Source organism: Scyliorhinus canicula, chromosome 9 (genome assembly GCF_902713615.1).
Source record: "Scyliorhinus canicula chromosome 9, sScyCan1.1, whole genome shotgun sequence".
Classification (NCBI taxonomy): Eukaryota; Metazoa; Chordata; class Chondrichthyes; order Carcharhiniformes; family Scyliorhinidae; genus Scyliorhinus; species Scyliorhinus canicula.
The window spans coordinates 89,816,684-89,835,442 of NC_052154.1; the positions used below are offsets into that span (position 1 = coordinate 89,816,684).

Genomic DNA, 18,759 nt, shown 5'->3' on the forward strand with positions numbered 1-18,759 from the left:
GCAGTGCATAAGAGGGACCTAATTGCATGGAGCGCGTCGGGGAGGACCTCCTGCCATTGGGAGCTTGGGAGATTCCTGGACCGGAGGGTCAGTAGGACGGTCTTCCAGACCGTCGCGTTCTCCCTCTCCACCTGCCCGTTCCCCTGGGGTTGTAGTTGGTAGTCCTGCTCGAGGCGATGCCCTTGTCGAGCAGGCACTGACGCAGCTCGTCGCTCATGAAGGATGAACCCCTGTCGCAGTGTATGTAGCTGGGGAAACCGAACAGGGCGAAGACACTGTGCAGGGCTCTGATGACTGTGTGGGAGGTCATATCAAAGGGGAAGCGGGAGAATTCATTGATGACGTTAAGAAAGTACACGTTTCGATTGGTCGAGAGGAGTGGCCCTTTGAAATCGATGCTCAGGCGTTCAAAGGGCCGGGATGCCTTTACCAGGTGGGCCTTGTCTGGTCTATAGAAGTGCGGTTTGCACTCCGCGCAGATCGGGCAATCCCTGGTGATGGCTTTTACCTCCTCGGTGGAGAAAGGCAGATTTTGTGCTTTGACGTAGTGGGCGAGCCGGGTGACCCTCGGGTGGCAGAGGTTATTGTGGATAGCCTTTAGTCTTGCACGCTGGCGCATGTGGAGCGGGACAGGGCATCTGGGGGCCCGTTGAGCTTCCCCGGTCAATATATGTTATCGTAATTATAGGTGGAGAGTTCGATCCTCCACCGCAAGATTTTATCATTTTTAATTTTGCCCCTTTGCGAGTTGTCGAACATGAAGGCAACCGATCTTTGGTCGGTGATGAGGGTGAACCTCCTACCTGCGAGGTAGTGACTCCAGTGCCGTGCGGCTTCCACAATGGTTTGAGCTTCCTTTTCGACTGAGGAGTGTTGAAGTTCCGAAGCGGAGAGGGTTCGGGAGAAGATTTCGACTGGTCTCCCTGCCTGATTCAGAGTGGCGGCGAGAGCGACCTCTGAGGCGTCGCTCTCCACCTGAAAGGGGACGGATTCATCCACTGCCCACATGGCGGCTTTGGTGATGTCCTCCTTGATGCAGTTGAAGGCCTGGTGCAACAAAGTAGGCCTGGGGGGGGGGGGGGGGGGGAGAGCCCGGCCCGCTGATCGGTGGGCCCCGCTCTCTTCCCCCCCCCCCCACAGGCCGCCCCCCCCCCCCGACCCTTCGTGCAGAGTTCCTGCGACCAGGGGTGAACGGCGCCGGCGGGACTTCGCTTTTTCCGCTTGGCCGCTCAGCCCATCTAGGCCGGAGAATCGGCAGCCCCGCCGTGGACAGCGGCCTGCGACCGGTGCCCTGCCAAACGCGCCAGTGCAAATGGCGCCGATTTTTCCGTACCTCGGAGAATCATGCGTGGGGGCGGCACGCGCAAATGCGGCGATTCTCCGGCCCGGCGCGGGGCTGGGAGAATCGCGCCCATAGAATACAAGGCTACCCGCTAGTGGGCACAGGCCCGCACAGTTGGGGCTCATCAACTCGCCCTTTGCAAGCCGGTCCCGACTGGGACCGGCACTTCCGGTCATTCCATCTGGGACCTTTGAGTTGTGAGCTTTACTTTACGTTAACTAACTTGTCTTCTCAGCTTTTACAAATACGTAATTACTGTCATATCTAGTTTTGGTAAAAGGGACTGTTCATTTTTTTTAAACACAATCATTAGCTCACTTCATCATAACATCCTGCTGAACATCCTAACACTGTTTCCACACGCTGAACTATGTATATTCAGAATGGAAAATTCACAAATGAAGGAAAAGTGGAAATTATGATAAAACATTGGATTTTGATACACGACTTTGTGCACTTAGATGAACCAAATTAAATTGGAATACTCAGTCATAGTTTTGTACATTAGTGAACCCGATTGGTTTCTCTTTAAAGAGAATCCAGTAGTTTCAGGATCATTGGGGATAGTTTCCAATCCAAGAAAGAAGCATACAGATTGACCAAGGAAAATATTAGGTCTGAGGATTGGGAGCAGTTTAGAATTCAGCAAAAAAGGACCAAGGGATTGATTAAGAAGGGGAAAATATGGTATGAAAGTAAGCTTGCAGGAAAATAAAGACTGACACTAAGAGTTGCTATAATTACAAGAGAAAGAGATTGGTGAAGACGAATGTAGGTCCCCTACAGACAGAAATGAGGGAGTGTATAATAGGGGACAAAGAAATAGCTGTGTAACTGAATACATACTTTGGTTCTGTCTTCACGAAAGAGGACATTCAGATAATAGTCTGCCTTCTCGTTTTTGGATAACCTCGCATTTAACCAAATTATTCTGCAGTCGTCTGCTCACTCACTCAACCTGTCCAAACACACTGAAGGATCTCTGCATCCTCCTCACAGCTCACTCTGTCAAACAACTTGGTGCCATCCACAAGTTTGGAGATACTACATTTTGTTCCCTCATCTAAATCACGGTAGCACAATGGTTAGCACTGTTGCTTCACAACGTCAGGGTCCCAGGTTCGATTCCTGGCTTGTGTCACTGTCCGTGCGGAGTCTGCACATTCTCCCTGTGTCTACGTGGGTTTCCTCTGGGTCCTCCAGTTTCCCCCCACAAATCCCAAAAGACGTGCTGTTAGGTCATTTGGACATTCTGAATTCTCCCTCCGTGTACCCGAACAGGCGCCGAAATGTGGCGACTAGGGGCTTTTCACAGTAACTTCATTGCAGTGTTAATGTAAGTCTCCTTGTGACAATAAAAATTATTAAATCACTAATATATACTGTGAATAGTTGGGGTCCTCGCACCAATCCCCCTGGTACTCCACTAGGCACTGCCTGCCAAATTGAAAAAGATTTGTTAATTGCTACTTTTTGTTTCCTGTCTGCCAACCAGTTTACTATCCATCTCAATAAACTACCCCTAATCCCATGCACTTTAATTTTGCATGCTAATCTCTTATGCGGGACTTTGTCAAAAGACTTACTAGGCAAGTCCAAATACACCACATCCACTGTCTCCCCTTCATCAATTCTACTGGTTACATCCTTGAGGAATTCCAGTATATTTGTCAAGCATGATTTCATAAATCCCCTGCTGACTCTGTCCGATCCTGTCACTGTTTTCTAAGTGCTCTGCTATAAAATCTTTGATCATAGATTCTGGAATGTGCTCAACTACTGACATCAGGATTACTGGTCTTTAATTCTCTGTTTTCTCTCTACCTCCCTTTTTCAATAGTGGAGTTACAATAACTACCCTCCAATCTGCAGGAACTGTTCCAGCATCCATAGAATCCTGGAAGATGACCACAAATTCCTCCACGATTTCTCTAGCCACTTCCTTAAGTACTCTGGGATGTAGATTATCGGGCCCTACGGATTTATCAGCCTTCAATCCCATCAATTTTTCCGACACCATTTCTCTACTAATATTGATCTTCTGTTCCTCTCTCTCTCTCTCAACCCTGCGTTCCCCAACATTTCTGGTATCTCATTTGTGTCGTCAATTGTGAAGACAAAACCAAAATCTGTATTTAGTTGCTCAGCCAATTCCTTGCCCCCTAGAACATAGAACATAGAACAGTACAGCACAGAACAGGCCCTTCGGCCCTCGATGTTGTGCCGAGCAATGCTCACCCTACTCAAACCCACGTATCCACCCTATACCCGTAACCCAACAACCACCCCCCCTTAACCTTACTTTTATTAGGACACTACGGGTAATTTATCATGGCCAATCCACCTAACCCGCACATCTTTGGACTGTGGGAGGAAACCGGAGCACCCGGAGGAAACCCACGCACACACGGGGAGGACGTGCAGACTCCGCAGACATTGACCCAGCCGGGAACTGAACCTGGGACCCTGGTGCTGTGAAGCATTTATGCTAACCACCATGCTACCGTGCTGCCCCAATTTCTGACTGTAAGGGACATTTGTCTTCACCAATCTTTATCTCTTCGTGTCCCCATAAAAGTTTTATAGTCAGTTTTTATGTTTCCTGCAAGCTTACGCTCGTACTCCAATTTCTCCTTCTTAATCAATCTCTTGGTCCTTCTTTGCTGAATTCTAAACTGCTCACAGGCTTCAGACCTGTTGTTTTTCTTGGCCAATTTGTATGCTTCGGCCTTGGATCGAATACTATCTCTAATTTCCTTTTGTAAGCCATGGACTGGCCACTTTCAGTGTTATACTTTTGTGCCAGACAGGAATAAGCAATTGTTCCCCCATGAATGATTGCCATCACCTATCCACTATCAACCCTTTAAGTAACATTCCCCAATTGATCAAAGCCAACTGATGCCTCATATCATTGTAGTTTCCTTTATTAGGATTCAGCACCCTAGTCTCAGAATTGACTACTTAACTCTCCATCTTGATGAAAAATTCCACCATATTATGGTTGCTCATCCCCAAGGGGTCTCACACAATTAGATTGCCAATGATTCCAATCTCAATACACACTACCCAGTTTTGAATGGCCTGTTCTCTCGTTAGTTACTCAACGTATTGGTCCAGAAAACCATTCTGTTAACACTTCAGGAATTTCTCCTCAACGGTATTGTGGTTAATTTGATTTGCCCAATCGATATGCATATTAAAATCACCTATAATTACAGATGTTCTTTTATCCCATGCGTCTCTAATGTCATGTTTATTGTCATTCCCAACATCATAGAACATAGAACATACAGTGCAGAAGGAGGCCATTCGGCCCATCGAGTCTGCACCGACCCACTTAAGCCCTCACTTTTACCCTATCCCCGTAACCCAATAACCCCATCTAACGTTTTTTGGTCACAAAGGGCAATTTATCATGGCCAATCCACTTAACCTACATGTCTTTGGACTGTGGGAGGAAACCGGAGCACCCAGAGAAAACCCATGCAGACACGGGGAGAACGTGCAGACTCCGCACAGACAGTGACCCAGCGGGGAATCGAATCTGGGACCCTGGCGCTGTGAAGCCACAGTGCTATCTACTTGTGCTACCGTGCTGCCCAAACTACTGAACACAGTAAGAAGTCTTACAACACCAGGTTAAAGTCCAACAGGTTTGTTTCAAACACGAGCTTTCGGAGCACGGCTCCTTCTTCAGGTGAATGGAAAGGCTTGTTCCAGAAATGTTTATATAGACACAGTCAGAGATGCCCCGGAATGCGAGCACCTGCAGGCAATCAAATCATCAAAGATGCAGAGAGAGAGGTAACTCCAGGTTAAAGAGGTGTGAATTGTCCCAAGCCAGTTCAGTCGGTAGGCCTCTGCAAGTCCAGGCTTGTTGGTGGGGGCCGAATGTAATGCGACATGAATCCCAGATCCCGGTTGAGTCCGCATTCATGCGTGCGGAACTTAGCTATAAGTTTTTGCTCAGCAATTTTGCGTTGTCGCGTCTCCTGAAGGCCTCCTTGTAGAATGCTGACCCGGAGATCAGAGGCTGAATGTCCTTGACTGCTGAAGTGTTCCCCAACTGGAAGGGAACAGTCCTGCCTGTTGATAGTCGCACGATGCCCGTTTATTCGTTGTCGCAGTGTCTGCATGGTCTCGCCAATGTACCACGCTTCGGGACATCCTTTCCTGCAGCGTATGAGGTAGACTACATTGGTCGAGTCGCACGAGTATGCGCCGCGTACCTGGTGGGTGGTGTTTCCACGTGTAATGGTGGTGTCCATGTCGATGATCTGGCATGTCTTGCAGAGATTACCCTGGCAGGGTTTTGTGGTGTTGTGGTTGCTGTTCTGAAGGCTGGGTAATTTGCTGCAAACAATGGTTTGTTTGAGGTTGCGCGGTTGTTTGAAGGCCAGTAGTGGGGGTGTGGGGATGACCTTGGCAAGATGTCCATCCTCGCTGATGATGTGTTGGAGGCTGCGAAGAAGATGTCGTAGTTTCTCCGCCCCAGGAAAGTACTGGACGACGAAGGGTACTCTGTCAGTGGTGTCCCGTGTTTGTCTTCTGAGGAGGTCGGTGCGGTTTTTTGCTGTGGCGCGGTGGAACTGTCGATCAATGAGTCGAGCGCCATATCCCGTTCGTACGAGGGCATCTTTCAGCATCTGTAGGTGTCTGTTGCGCTCCTCCTTGTCTGAGCAGATCCTGTGTATACGGAGGGCTTGTCCATAGGGGATGGCTTCTTTAATGTGTTTCGGGTGAAAGCTGGAGAAGTGGAGCATCGTGAGATTATCTGTGGGCTTGCGGTAAAGCGAGGTGCTAAAGCACATTAAAGCACATGCTAAAACACATTAAAGAAGCCATCCCCTATGGACAAGCCCTCCGTATACACAGGATCTGCTCAGACAAGGAGGAGCGCAACAGACACCTACAGATGCTGAAAGATGCCCTCGTACGAACGGGATATGGCGCTCGACTCATTGATCGACAGTTCCACCGCGCCACAGCAAAAAACCGCACCGACCTCCTCAGAAGACAAACACGGGACACCACTGACAGAGTACCCTTCGTCGTCCAGTACTTTCCTGGGGCGGAGAAACTACGACATCTTCTTCGCAGCCTCCAACACATCATCAGCGAGGATGGACATCTTGCCAAGGTCATCCCCACACCCCCACTACTGGCCTTCAAACAACCGCGCAACCTCAAACAAACCATTGTTTGCAGCAAATTACCCAGCCTTCAGAACAGCAACCACAACACCACAAAACCCTGCCAGGGTAATCTCTGCAAGACATGCCAGATCATCGACATGGACACCACCATTACACGTGGAAACACCACCCACCAGGTACGCGGCGCATACTCGTGCGACTCGACCAATGTAGTCTACCTCATACGCTGCAGGAAAGGATGTCCCGAAGCGTGGTACATTGGCGAGACCATGCAGACACTGCGACAACGAATAAACAGGCATCGTGCGACTATCAACAGGCAGGACTGTTCCCTTCCAGTTGGGGAACACTTCAGCAGTCAAGGACATTCAGCCTCTGATCTCCGGGTCAGCATTCTACAAGGAGGCCTTCAGGAGACGCGACAACGCAAAATTGCTGAGCAAAAACTTATAGCTAAGTTCCGCACGCATGAATGCGGACTCAACGGGATCTGGGATTCATGTCGCATTACATTCGGCCCCCACCAACAAGCCTGGACTTGCAGAGGCCTACCGACTGAACTGGCTTGGGACAATTCACACCTCTTTAACCTGGAGTTACCTCTCTCTCTGCATCTTTGATGATTTGATTGCCTGCAGGTGCTCGCATTCCGGGGCATCTCTGACTGTGTCTATATAAACATTTCTGGAACAAGCCTTTCCATTCACCTGAAGAAGGAGCCGTGCTCCGAAAGCTCGTGTTTGAAACAAACCTGTTGGACTTTAACCTGGTGTTGTAAGACTTCTTACTGTGTCTATATAAACATTTCTGGAACAAGCCTTTCCATTCACCTGAAGAAGGAGCCGTGCTCCGAAAGCTCGTGTTTGAAACAAACCTGTTGGACTTTAACCTGGTGTTGTAAGACTTCTTACTGTGCTCACCCCAGTCCAACGCCGGCATCTCCACATCAAACTACTGAAGTTTGGGGATCTATTTCCAACTAATGTTTTTTGCCCCTTTGTGTTTCTCAGCTCTCTCCATTCAGATTCCACATTGTCAGAGCAAATATCCTTCCTCACTATTGTGTAAATTAGCTCTTTAACCGGCAATTTAACCCTATCGCCTTTTCCTTTTTGTCTCTCAGCGATGGCAGCGAACCCCGCTGCATGGGCATCCTGGTGTGCTCTGTCACATTGAAATGGATATATTGTGCTGACTGGGCATTTGGGCCTCTGTAATGGCGCGGATGCACCTGTGCACTGAGCTTGATGAGATTCCGACAGGTATCCGCTTGACGCCTGGAAAAACCCCGTGACGTAAATGTTCAGACTGTCCATCACCTTGATGGCCACCCATTCCCCAGTGATGGCAGGTGCACCACAAACTGGCAGATATGTCGCACTGGTCCCCTGCTCAGCCGGAGTCTTCGGCATGCCCAGTCCGTCATGTCCTCAAATGAGACGAGAGGCTTAATGCGGCGCCTCCTTTGCACCTTCTCCTCCTCCTTCTCCTCGGCCTGTTGAGCAGCTGGCTCTCCGTCCTCACCAGCTGCCTTTTGTTCTTCTGGGACAGCCTCCACTGCTGCATTTTCCTTCTCCTTGAGCAGCACCAGCTTGTGCAGTCGCATTGCATCCCCCAGGGCTACGCGACTAGGAGGAAGGTCATCATGGATAAAAGGCCGACATTTTAGCATGGTGCATTACCCTGTGTCCAGCCATATCCACCGTGCTACATTGTGGTGCCAGATGGCACTGCGGGCCCTGCCTCCCCATGTCCACCCTCCCACATTCCCCCATCCTTGACCCATCGGTGCCCAACACCATAGGAGCCCAAGGCCCTGGCATCTGTCCCTGTTCCCAACGGTACCGTCGGCTGGTGCTGCCCATGCCAGTGGCATGCTTTGTGGCACCTGTCCACCATGCTACTGTGGACGCTGCCTTGGGTGGGCTGCATGGTGCCCCGCCAGCGGGTGGCGGCTGGTTGAGGAGGGGGATGGAATGGTGAAGGGTGGGTTGTGGGGGTGGGACCGGGGTTACAGGGGTAGAGGGGTGGAATGTGGGGTCCGGAGTAGGGGCTGGAGGGTGGGGCTGCGGTGGTGAGGTGGGGTCACCCATGTGGCCCTCTGCAGAACCAGGGATCAAGGTGGATGGTCAGTGGGGAGCGCAACAAGATGGCTGCCTTACAGGTTGCGGCAAAGGCAGTCCGTACCTTAGCACCACCCGTCTCATGGTGGATCCCCTCCCCAAGCCAGCCTGGCCAGCGTACCTATGTCTTCTCTCTCCCTCATCAACCAAGGACCCGGTTTCCCGATTTTTGAAAACACAAGTGAACCTCGCCCCATCGGAAATTCCCCGTGGTGGAGTCGGCGCATCGCTGAGGCCCCAGGGAACACCAGTTCAAGCCCATCAGTTATATGCAAACGGCGTTTACTGTACGTGAGGAGTGGAATGCATTGATGCCACTGTCGAGGCATTGGAGAGTTGTGACTTGGCACGAACAATGCGGCTGCCACAATTTTGTCGTCAAAACTCAATTTCCGCCCAATCACCTTTCTCGATTTCGGTGTTGGCAGACATTGAATCCTGCCCCGTTAGTTGGCAGCAGAGAAACACACATTGATGAAAAAGGAGGCAGTATTACTTGAATCAATCAAGTGTTATGTGCCAGGGTTTAGAAAACTCATAGAGTTCACCTGACCTACGACTGTTTATAGATTTTGGTTATAAGGAGCACAAGGGCCTACCTTTCAGGTGTTATTCAACAGAGGCCTGAAGCAACGTTAATCAAAAACAAAGTTTATTCTACGAATTCAGTTAACAATGTTAGAAACACATACAGTAAGGATTTTTATCAACTACAAACATAAATACCCCACACAGCTACAGGACTCTTTATATAACCCGTAATGAATTCCCCTAAGCTGTTTCAATTTAATAACAACATTCTATAAACTAGTATCCTCTTTCAAAGGTGTGAACCAGCACACAGCACTCAAAACCTTGTATAGATGCTCTTGTTTTCTTTTCAAAACAGCAGGTTTGAATTCCTTCCAGAAAACAGTTATCTCTTTTAAATTATCAAGTGATCTGGAGACACCTTTTAACATGCAGAGAGAGAGAGACAAGACAAGACTTCTCTATCTGAATACAGCTTCCAAATGTGAAAACCAAAGCAGAAAAACTCAGAGCTACACAACAGCTCCCAGCTCAAAAACGAAAGTAAAACTCAGAGCCACAGCCCAGTTCCACCCACACAATGACATCACTGAAGCCATGTGATAAGACAAACCATTTCCTAAAGGGAAATTCCCATGACAAGAGTGTTTATTTGGTGAGGTAAGTTTATTAAGGCTGGTGAAGTTAAATGTTGGTTGCTGCTGGGATTCTAATTAATCACAATCTGATTGGTCCTGCAGGATGCTGCTCAGCAACCTTTTTCTGTACTTTTCACTGAGTTCACAGAAATAGGTAATAAACACAAACCGTCACAGCGTCAAGGTGATGTTTTACTTGACAAGATATGACAGAGTTAATAATGTATATGAATGCTCTGATTCTCTAGGTCGTGAAACCCGCTTACCCCTCCGTATCAAGTGTGAAGGTTTGGGCCCCAAGGTGATCCTGAACGTGGACCAGGTTGATATAGGAAATGTCTTTGTCAGTTCAAAAGAAACCTATGAGGTAGGTTACAATGGTTCTTTCTTTTAATCTCAAAAATTAATGCAAAGGCTTTTCTGAAACTATGAACCTTCTAACTGAAAACCTCAGTTATGGGAATTGATGACAAAGCAATTATTCATTAGTTAATTAGGGAATTATGTCCCATACGTAGCTGTTCTTCATTTCCCTGTCTATCTTTCTATTGCACCCTGGCAATTTTGTTTTTTATTCTATGTACCCTGTGCTTCCAATATAGGAAGGTCTGAAAAAACTCATTGCCCTGTCCATCTGTTATCAATCCAGAAAAGTCTGAAATAGTTGGTGTACTTAAGTGATGAATTGACTTGAAAATTTGCTATTGTGTAGGTGAAAAAAATGAAATGTGACAATGATGAGTCTGATGAGTCAGAGAGTGGCCTTCTCCCGCTTCAAAGCCAATCCAGATCCTTCTGCCTGATGGCCTTAATAGGTACAGGTGAAATGGGTTTGTGCAGTCTCGAGTGGTTACAGCTCAAACTGCCCTTCAGTTGGAACTTCTTTTTATCAATCATGGGATGTGAATATAAATACATCATTAATTTGACTTCTGGAATACTTGACCTAAATCTAGTATTTGACAAGGCCAGTGTTTATTGTTGCTCCTTAATTGTTCGAGAGAAGGGGCTGATGAGCCACCCCTTGACAACTGAGTGGCTTGCTGCATCAGTTTGTAGGATAATTAAGAGCCAACAAATCAGCCATACACATTAAGAATAAAAGCAAATTACTGTAGATGCTGAAATCTGAAACAAAAACCAGAAAATACTGGACAATCTCAGCAGGTATGACAGCATCTGTGCAGAGAGGAGGGAGCTAATGTTTTGAGTCTGGAGGGCTCTTTGTCAAAGCTGGAGAGAACTGGAAATAGGATCAGCTTTAAACACGCGTAGAAGCAAACCAAGGTTTTAATCAGCTTAGAACAGTGCCTGCCTGCGACTAGTACAATACTGTGGACCGCCTACAGGTCAACTGCTCTTTATACTTCCTTTCAAGGGGAAGAGCCATGGGTGGAGCCCTGTGGGAGAAGCCACACAATGGCCCATAGGTGGAGCCCACAAGGTCAACAACATAACATAGCTGTAACACAATGGCAGAACATGATACTAATACACTGGTGAATTACTAGTACTATACATTCACCACAGTGTTTATGGCAGAACAAAGGTAAGAAGTATTGTCAAAGGACAACCAGGAACAGGGAACAGATGACTCAAGTGGGGCGGGGTGGGGGAGGGGAGACAATGGTGAGGGGAAAATGGATCGATGGAACAAGTTAAAATAAATTGCTAGAAATAAAAATGAGGTGAAGGTGGAGGAGAGAGTTCACAGTCTGAAGTTGTTGAACTCAATGTTAAATCCAGAAGGTTGTAATGTGCCCAATCGGAAGATGAAGTGCTGTTCCTCCAGTTTGTGTCTGGTGGGGATGACAGATTTCCTTACCTAACAGATCTGTGAATCCGATGTATGTTCACTGTTACCAGCGCTAATTTTGATTTGTGAAGATTTGTTTAATTAACTGAATTTAAATATACCAGATGTGATAGTGGTATTTGAACTCATATTTCTAGATCATTAGTCTCGGCCTTATTTAGTCCAGCAACATAACCGTCCTTGCTAACATTGGAACCTCACTCAGGGGTCACGGGCTGGAACAATTTGAAATGCATTATACTGGTTCAGTACTAAGTGTTCTGCTTAGAATGGGGCTGAGTCATATTCCTGAGACACAATAGAGTGAGTTTTACTTTGCATCAAACAATTCTAAACCTAGCCTGGGATCCTACTAACATGCTTCGTGATATTTGAAGTAAAAGGAAAATAAAGCAAATGTCAGGAAGTAAAACTGAACATACTAGAAATATTCAGCGTCAAACAGAAGTTGAGCTGCCTTTACTCTTTACACATGCTGTTTCAATCGGTTGAATATTTCCAGCATTTTCTATTTAACTCATGTTATTTCTGCCTGAGATCAGCTTCCTTCAGGAAAAGTGCAATTTTTTTTGTGATTTTGAATAATTTAATCTGAATCAAGATGACAGTAATATCCTATTTGTCTTGTTGGCTGCAAATCACAGAACTATGGAATTTTACAGTACAGAAGGTGGCTACTTGCCCACATTATCTGTGCTGTTTTGAAAAAATTCCCACTGCCCTGCTTATACTCCCCACAGCCTTATATCTTGCTCTGCTTCAAATATTTATCGGATTTACCATTAAATGTTGATTTTATGGACCTTTGGCTCTTTGTGTAAAGTAGTTCAGCCAATCCACATTCAGGTTCCATTACAGGCGATGTAGGTGTCGCCATAGTCCCAGATGACCATAGGCTGCTTCCCACTTTTAGTGAGCGAGCTGACTAGTGGTGATTTAACCTGAGGATCAGCACACCTCAGGCGAGGGGCAAGGCTTCTGGCATATTCCTGATTGCTGTAGGGGACATAAGCAACTTAGGTAGTCTACTTGTACAGCCTAAAATTGTGTTGGAAATGCTTAAAGTCCATACAATTTCTGGGTTTTATTTGAGTCCCCCCCCCCTACGCCTTTCGGTGTTTTTCCATTCCGAGCTTATCTTCCCAAAATGCATTACTTTACACGTTAAATTGCATTGACATCTGCCTGTCCTTTCCGCTAACCTGTCAATCCTTGAAGTAGTTTGCAGTCTTCCTCGCTGTTTGCCAAACTGCTTACTGTATTGTCAGCATTTCTTTTTATTTGACTCCCAAATTTATCAGCAACTGACTTTATTCAGCTGTTTTCAAATGACAAACTTTAAAGTTGTTTGAGAAAAATCTAAAATATAACTTGTAGTTTGTCTGAACCTTGATTAATTATTTGACTAAATCGTTGTAACTGAATAGCACCCTAACCTTTTATTGTGTTAGCACTTCACCTGTGATCTGACAATGCTAAAATATATGTAAATTAACTAGAAGCTAAACTGATTCAGCGTGTTTCTTTCATGCAGTTTATCTTTATTCATGCTTTTTACATTGCCAGAAAGCCTGATCTCCCAGCTGTATTTGATTAAGCGATTGACCATTAACATACATAATAGGGAAGACTTTGTGAGTGGAAATCCATGACATTAAATCATGCTGAGAACAATTTAGATGTCAAAGAGAAGGCTTCTGATGGCTCTAATGTGGGCACAATCAATGTGATAAAGGTCATTCATGCCATTGTTTGCATTGAAATTATTGCCTCTGGGACGTGATGCAACCTTCAATGGGAGGGCGAGAGAGCAAGTGTTTGGAACCCACTACATCTGCGATTAAGTGTCCTTTAAACTGTAGTGGAACATAAGAACTAGGAGCAGGAGTAGGCCATCTGGCCCCTCGAGCCTGCTCCGCCATTCAATGAGATCATGGCTGATCTTTTGTGGACTCAGCTCCACTTCCCGGCCCGAACACCATAACCCTTAATCCCTTTATTCTTCAAAAAACTATCTATCTTTACCTTAAAAATGTGTAATGAAGGAGCCTCAACTGCTTCACTGGGCAAGGAATTCCATAGATTCACAACCCTTTGGGTGAAGAAGTTCCTCCTAAACTCAGTCCTAAATCTACTTCCCCTTATTTTGAGGCTATGCCCCCTAGTTCTGCTTTCACCCGCCAGTGGAAACAACCTGCCCGCATCTATCCTATCTATTCCCTTCATAATTTTAAATGTTTCTATAAGATCCCTCCTCATCCTTCTAAATTCCAACGTGTACAGTCCCAATCTACTCAACCTCTCCTTATAATCCAACCCCTTCAGCTCTGGGATTAACCTAGTGAATCTCCTCTGCACACCCTCCAGTGCCAGTACGTCCTCTCTCAAGTAAGGAGACCAAAACTGAACACAATACTCCAGGTGTGGCCTCACTAACACCTTATACAATTGCAACATAACCTCCCTAGTCTTAAACTCCATCCCTCTAGCAATGAAGGACAAAATTCCATTTGCCTTCTTAATCACCTGTTGCACCTGTAAACCAACCTTCTGTGACTCATGCACTAGCACACCCAAGTCTCTCTGCACAGCGGCATGCTTTAATATTTTATCGTTTAAATAATAATCCCGTTTCCTTTTAAAACCATTCACTGGGCCAGTCTTGGATTTTCAATTGGCAGGTAAGGGAATATGTATTGCCTGGGACATGTCAGACATCACCTTGAGTGCCCACACTGGGGAGTCCTCAGGGCTTTTTGAAGCATTTAACCTTCTCATAGAAAGAGTGGACAGCCGTGCTCACCTACTCAACCAGTGACACAAAGTTACCATCACTGATGCTGAGGCGAACGTTTCTCACTAATGAGACATTGCAGTCCTGAGAGGGTTGTTAGGCTCCTGGCAAAGCCTGGACAGCAGAGATTGGCAGAAAAAGCTCTGCTGCCCAATCTACTGTAAGCTCAGTGACTGGAGATACAAAGAGGGTTCAATAGTCTGACATTGAGAAGGGAACATAGGAGCAGGAGTAGACCATTCAGCTTATTGAACCTGCCTCACCATTCAATAAGATCATGGCACATCATTCACTTCACTGCCTTTTACCTCCATCCCCATAGAAATACGACAATCTCTACTTTTACCATACTCAATGACTGAGATTCCACTGTCCTCTGGGGTAGCAAATTCCAAATATTCACACACAGCTGAGTTTTTAAAAAATGCTTCTAATCTTGGTCGTAATTATTATGAAATTGTGTACCCTGGTTCTAGACTTTCTAACCAGGGAAAACATCTTACTTGCATCTTCTCTGTGTATCACTTAAAGATTTTTGTAGGTTTCAATGGCCATAACTTCCTGGCTCCCAAGAGTCGGATTTGGAGGTTGCTGCAATGCATCACTCTCAGATGTTTCCAGTTAAGGGTTTACGCAGTAATTTACCCAGAAACTCTAATTTCCTCTGGACAATTGCACTGCACTGGGAACCATCCGGCAGCAGTGAGTTAAATCATTAACTCAGATGGTTCTACCAGTGTTATGTTGATAGTTATTCTGAAATTGTTAGAAGAAATAAAATCACTCCTAACTTCAGCATAACTATTTTAAATACCCAGACCAATCTGGGCACGGAACACCTCCCGCCTCCCCCTCCAATATTCCTGTCCCTTGAGGGGATTTCTCCCCACCGTCCCTCTCCACTAAGCCCCCTCCTCCATGGTATTCCCCCCAGACCTGCGTGGGATTACCATACCCCGACCCGACCTGATCCAACAGGATTTCTCCACCCATCCAGAACCTCCTGAAATCCACCATGACCCCCCCCCCCCCCCCCCCCCCCCCCCCCCAACGAGGCTGGATGGCAGACGCTTGCCTTCTCCCTGGCTTGGTATTTTCAATGGGTATTTAAAGTCATCTGCTTCATGACAGCTTGTGTCATAAAAAATGGTTGAGTCCTCCTTCGCTCCTCTTGTTTTAGACTCTGATGCATTTCATGGATTTTTAAAATAAGTATTTTCATAGAAATTTTCAACATTTTAACATTTAAATCACATAACATTACAAAATAAAACCAACACTAAACCCCAAACCCGAGCCTCCCCCCCAAACATCCTAACCGACCTCCCCATCTCGCTCCCCCCCTTCCCCCCTCACATTTGACGGTAAACTGCTACTTTAAATGTAGTATAAACAAATCCCATCTCTTATGGCACGGAGTGGCTGGCTGAGCGGACAGTTGCCGGGCAGGGGCAAAGTGGCTGCTGAGTGAGGGGGCTGCTCCTGAGCAGGATGGGGAGATGCCAGGTGCTGTCAGAGTGGCTGCCGGCCAGGGACAGACTGGCACCCTGGCTGCCACCTGGGCACCTTGGCAATGCCAGACTGGCGCCTAGGTGGCACAGCCAGGGTGCCCAGGTGGCACCAGCAGTGCCAGAGCACCACCCTGCCCAAAGGGCATGCAACTGGGGCCTCCAATTCCCTTGGAGACCTTATGAGTGCCATTCCATCTGGTCCCGGTTTGTGGGGACCACTACGAAATGGTGGTCGCCCGAGTTCCCTGAGGCGAACGGATTGAATCCCAAAGCTTCAGGTACCTTGGGAATCTGTACATTAAAGTCAGGCTTACTGCCTTACTCTAATATGCAGATTTGCTAAAAAGTGATCCTGCCCGTTGTGGGCGAGATTCCCCTTGCAACGTCTCGCGAGATTGCGTTGAATCTCGCAAGGCGTGAGCCTGGTCGATTCCGGGAGCGGGGTCTCCTAGCTTTCACCGGCCACGTTGCACACGAGCTGCTTTTCCGGCGCAGTGAACTGGAAGATTGCGCCCCATGTATATAATTCCTTAAAGATGCAGGGAAAGTTGATACAGTTGGGTGAGAAATTGAGGTGTAGAATGCGAAAAGTAAGATATTGCTGGAACTTTATAAATCAGGTGTTCAGCTTCAGCTGGAGAATTGTGGACCACTCTGAATGCTTTAGAACGGATATAGAAATAATTTATCAGGATGTTACCAGGGATGAAGGATTCAGTTATGAGGAGAGGTTGGTTTAATAAAGACACAGGAGCCCAATCCGAGTAAGAGTAACAAGAAAGTTTTCTTTACAAACAATATACTAACACTTCCTCGGAAGACCCCCACTTCTCTGGTTGGTGCCTTACTGGCCGACCTTATATACTCTCGGTAATTAAGATACCCTGCCCCTAGTGAAGGAGCTCATACTCCACAAGGAACATGGAGAAGACAAGGATTGCAGACAAAAAGTGAGAGTGAGGAATTCAGCACAACTTCCTCTTTAAAGGAGTTAGCACAGATAAAGTGGGCCAAAGAGCATCCTTCCACTCTGTAAACTTCTGTAACTCTCCTGTAATCAATATTTAATTCTGTGATGCCCTTGCTGATTATAGATTTTGTTTTAGTAAAGTAGTGTTAGTTCATGTAGTCCCGTATAAAAGCCATCCTTTCATGGCTGTGGTAAGTGGAAGTTCCTCAGGGATCAGTGTTGTACTGATTTGGTTTGGCATGGTTGAATGACAATATCTATTGGGACAGCAGTATGTGAGACCCTCCTTTACATAATTTAAACAGCATATAAAAAACAAAATAAATGATAATTTACCGGGTGGTCACGCCGGCAGGAAAAACTGGTCCCTCACTGGCGCACTGGTTTCCTGGAAAAGTGAGAAAGAAACATGACTAAAATAGGGTGCATGTTGGACACCAGTACAGGTTTTCTTGTAGATTGTGCAAGATTTCCCAGTCAGCTGTCACAAAATACCTTCCACATAACCTCATCATTTATTGTTTCAAATTTGTTTTTTATCATATTCCATGTTTAATAATGTATATCAGAAACTCTGGTCTCTCCTGAAATATTTATTTGAATCCCTTTCACAATACTCTATTAGTCTCTGTGGGCTGACTGGGATCTCAATTTTTCGAGTAAATGTAAAAATCTTACTCCACTACCTTGAGCAGTCACAAGGACAAAATCTTTTGGCCAAGAGTTTAGTAATGTGATAGTCCTCCAATTCCAAATGTACTTTCTATATCTTTTACCCTTGGAAGTCAAAGTCCTACCAATGAGTCATCATTATAGTTTCCAAAACTTAGCCATACAACTCAAACTTTTCTCCCTTTAAATTATCTTAGCTGCTGAGATAAAACTTATGATTGGTCACAAACAGCCCCCGCACTTCTGGGTCAGAGGCGTGCATGCGCAATGCGGCTGCCTCCAGCAGCTGCATCGTGCTCCATGGCGGACCCGGTCCACGGACATGGACACCCAAAATCATGCCCCCGATCGGCCGCACACATAGCCCGCAATCCCGAATGAGGCCCCCCCCTCCGATCGGCCCTCTCCTGACTGTGGCGGCCCTGGACTGAGTCTGCAGCAGCCATGTGGGTTTCACGGACGGTGGACATCGTCGGGAATTCGGCCGTTTGGGGACAGAGAATAGCGGGGCGGGCCTCAGGCAATGGCCTAAGGCAGTGGATAATCAGCGCGGAGTGCACCGCTTTTCGAGAGATGGAGAATAGTGGAACCGGTCCCAATTTCCGGGAACCAGGAAACTGGATTCTCCGTCGAACTTCCATTTTACCCTCATCCTGCTATCTGGCATGATTCGCAAACTGCTGGTGGTGTGACAATGGGTCTATTGTTTCCCATTCGAATGCCCTTTCCCATACACCAACCTTCCCCTTCTGACTTCCTACTTTCAGATTCCAACGAAAAGCCACGTGGTCAGCTTGCTGCCCCTGGAGAGCAGTAGCACAGCATTGATAATGATGCTCTATTAGTGGATCTGACTTGCAGCCACAAACTCACTTACTGACAGTGCACATGCCTCAGAGGTTAGTATAAAATTACAATCAGCACATGATGAATCGTCAGGTACGAGTGGGCTACAGATAATAAATAAAAATGCAGGATCTCAAATGTAGTAATCTCAGGCTTACTCCCTGTGCTACACGCGAGTGATGGCAGGAATAAGAGAACAGGTGAGATGAATGTGTGGCGGGAGAAATATTGTACTGGGGAGGGATTTAGATTCTTGAGGCATTCAGACCACTTCTGGGGAAGGTGGAACCTCTGTTGGTTTGACGAGTTGCACTTGGGTAGAGCTAGGACCAATATCCTTGGGGGCGGTGTGGCGGG

At 46.7% G+C, this 18,759-nt stretch overlaps 1 protein-coding gene across 1 annotated transcript in view; it reads left to right on the top strand.

The window, feature by feature from the left end:
• The window catches only part of hydin (HYDIN axonemal central pair apparatus protein), a 1,231,368-nt gene that overhangs the window by 415,351 nt on the left and 797,258 nt on the right, over nucleotides 1–18,759 (top strand). The window contains exon 12 of the mRNA XM_038807144.1: nucleotides 10,042–10,160. Within this exon, the coding sequence (XP_038663072.1) occupies nucleotides 10,042–10,160 (119 nt within the window). The remainder of the gene's footprint in view (nucleotides 1–10,041; nucleotides 10,161–18,759) is intronic.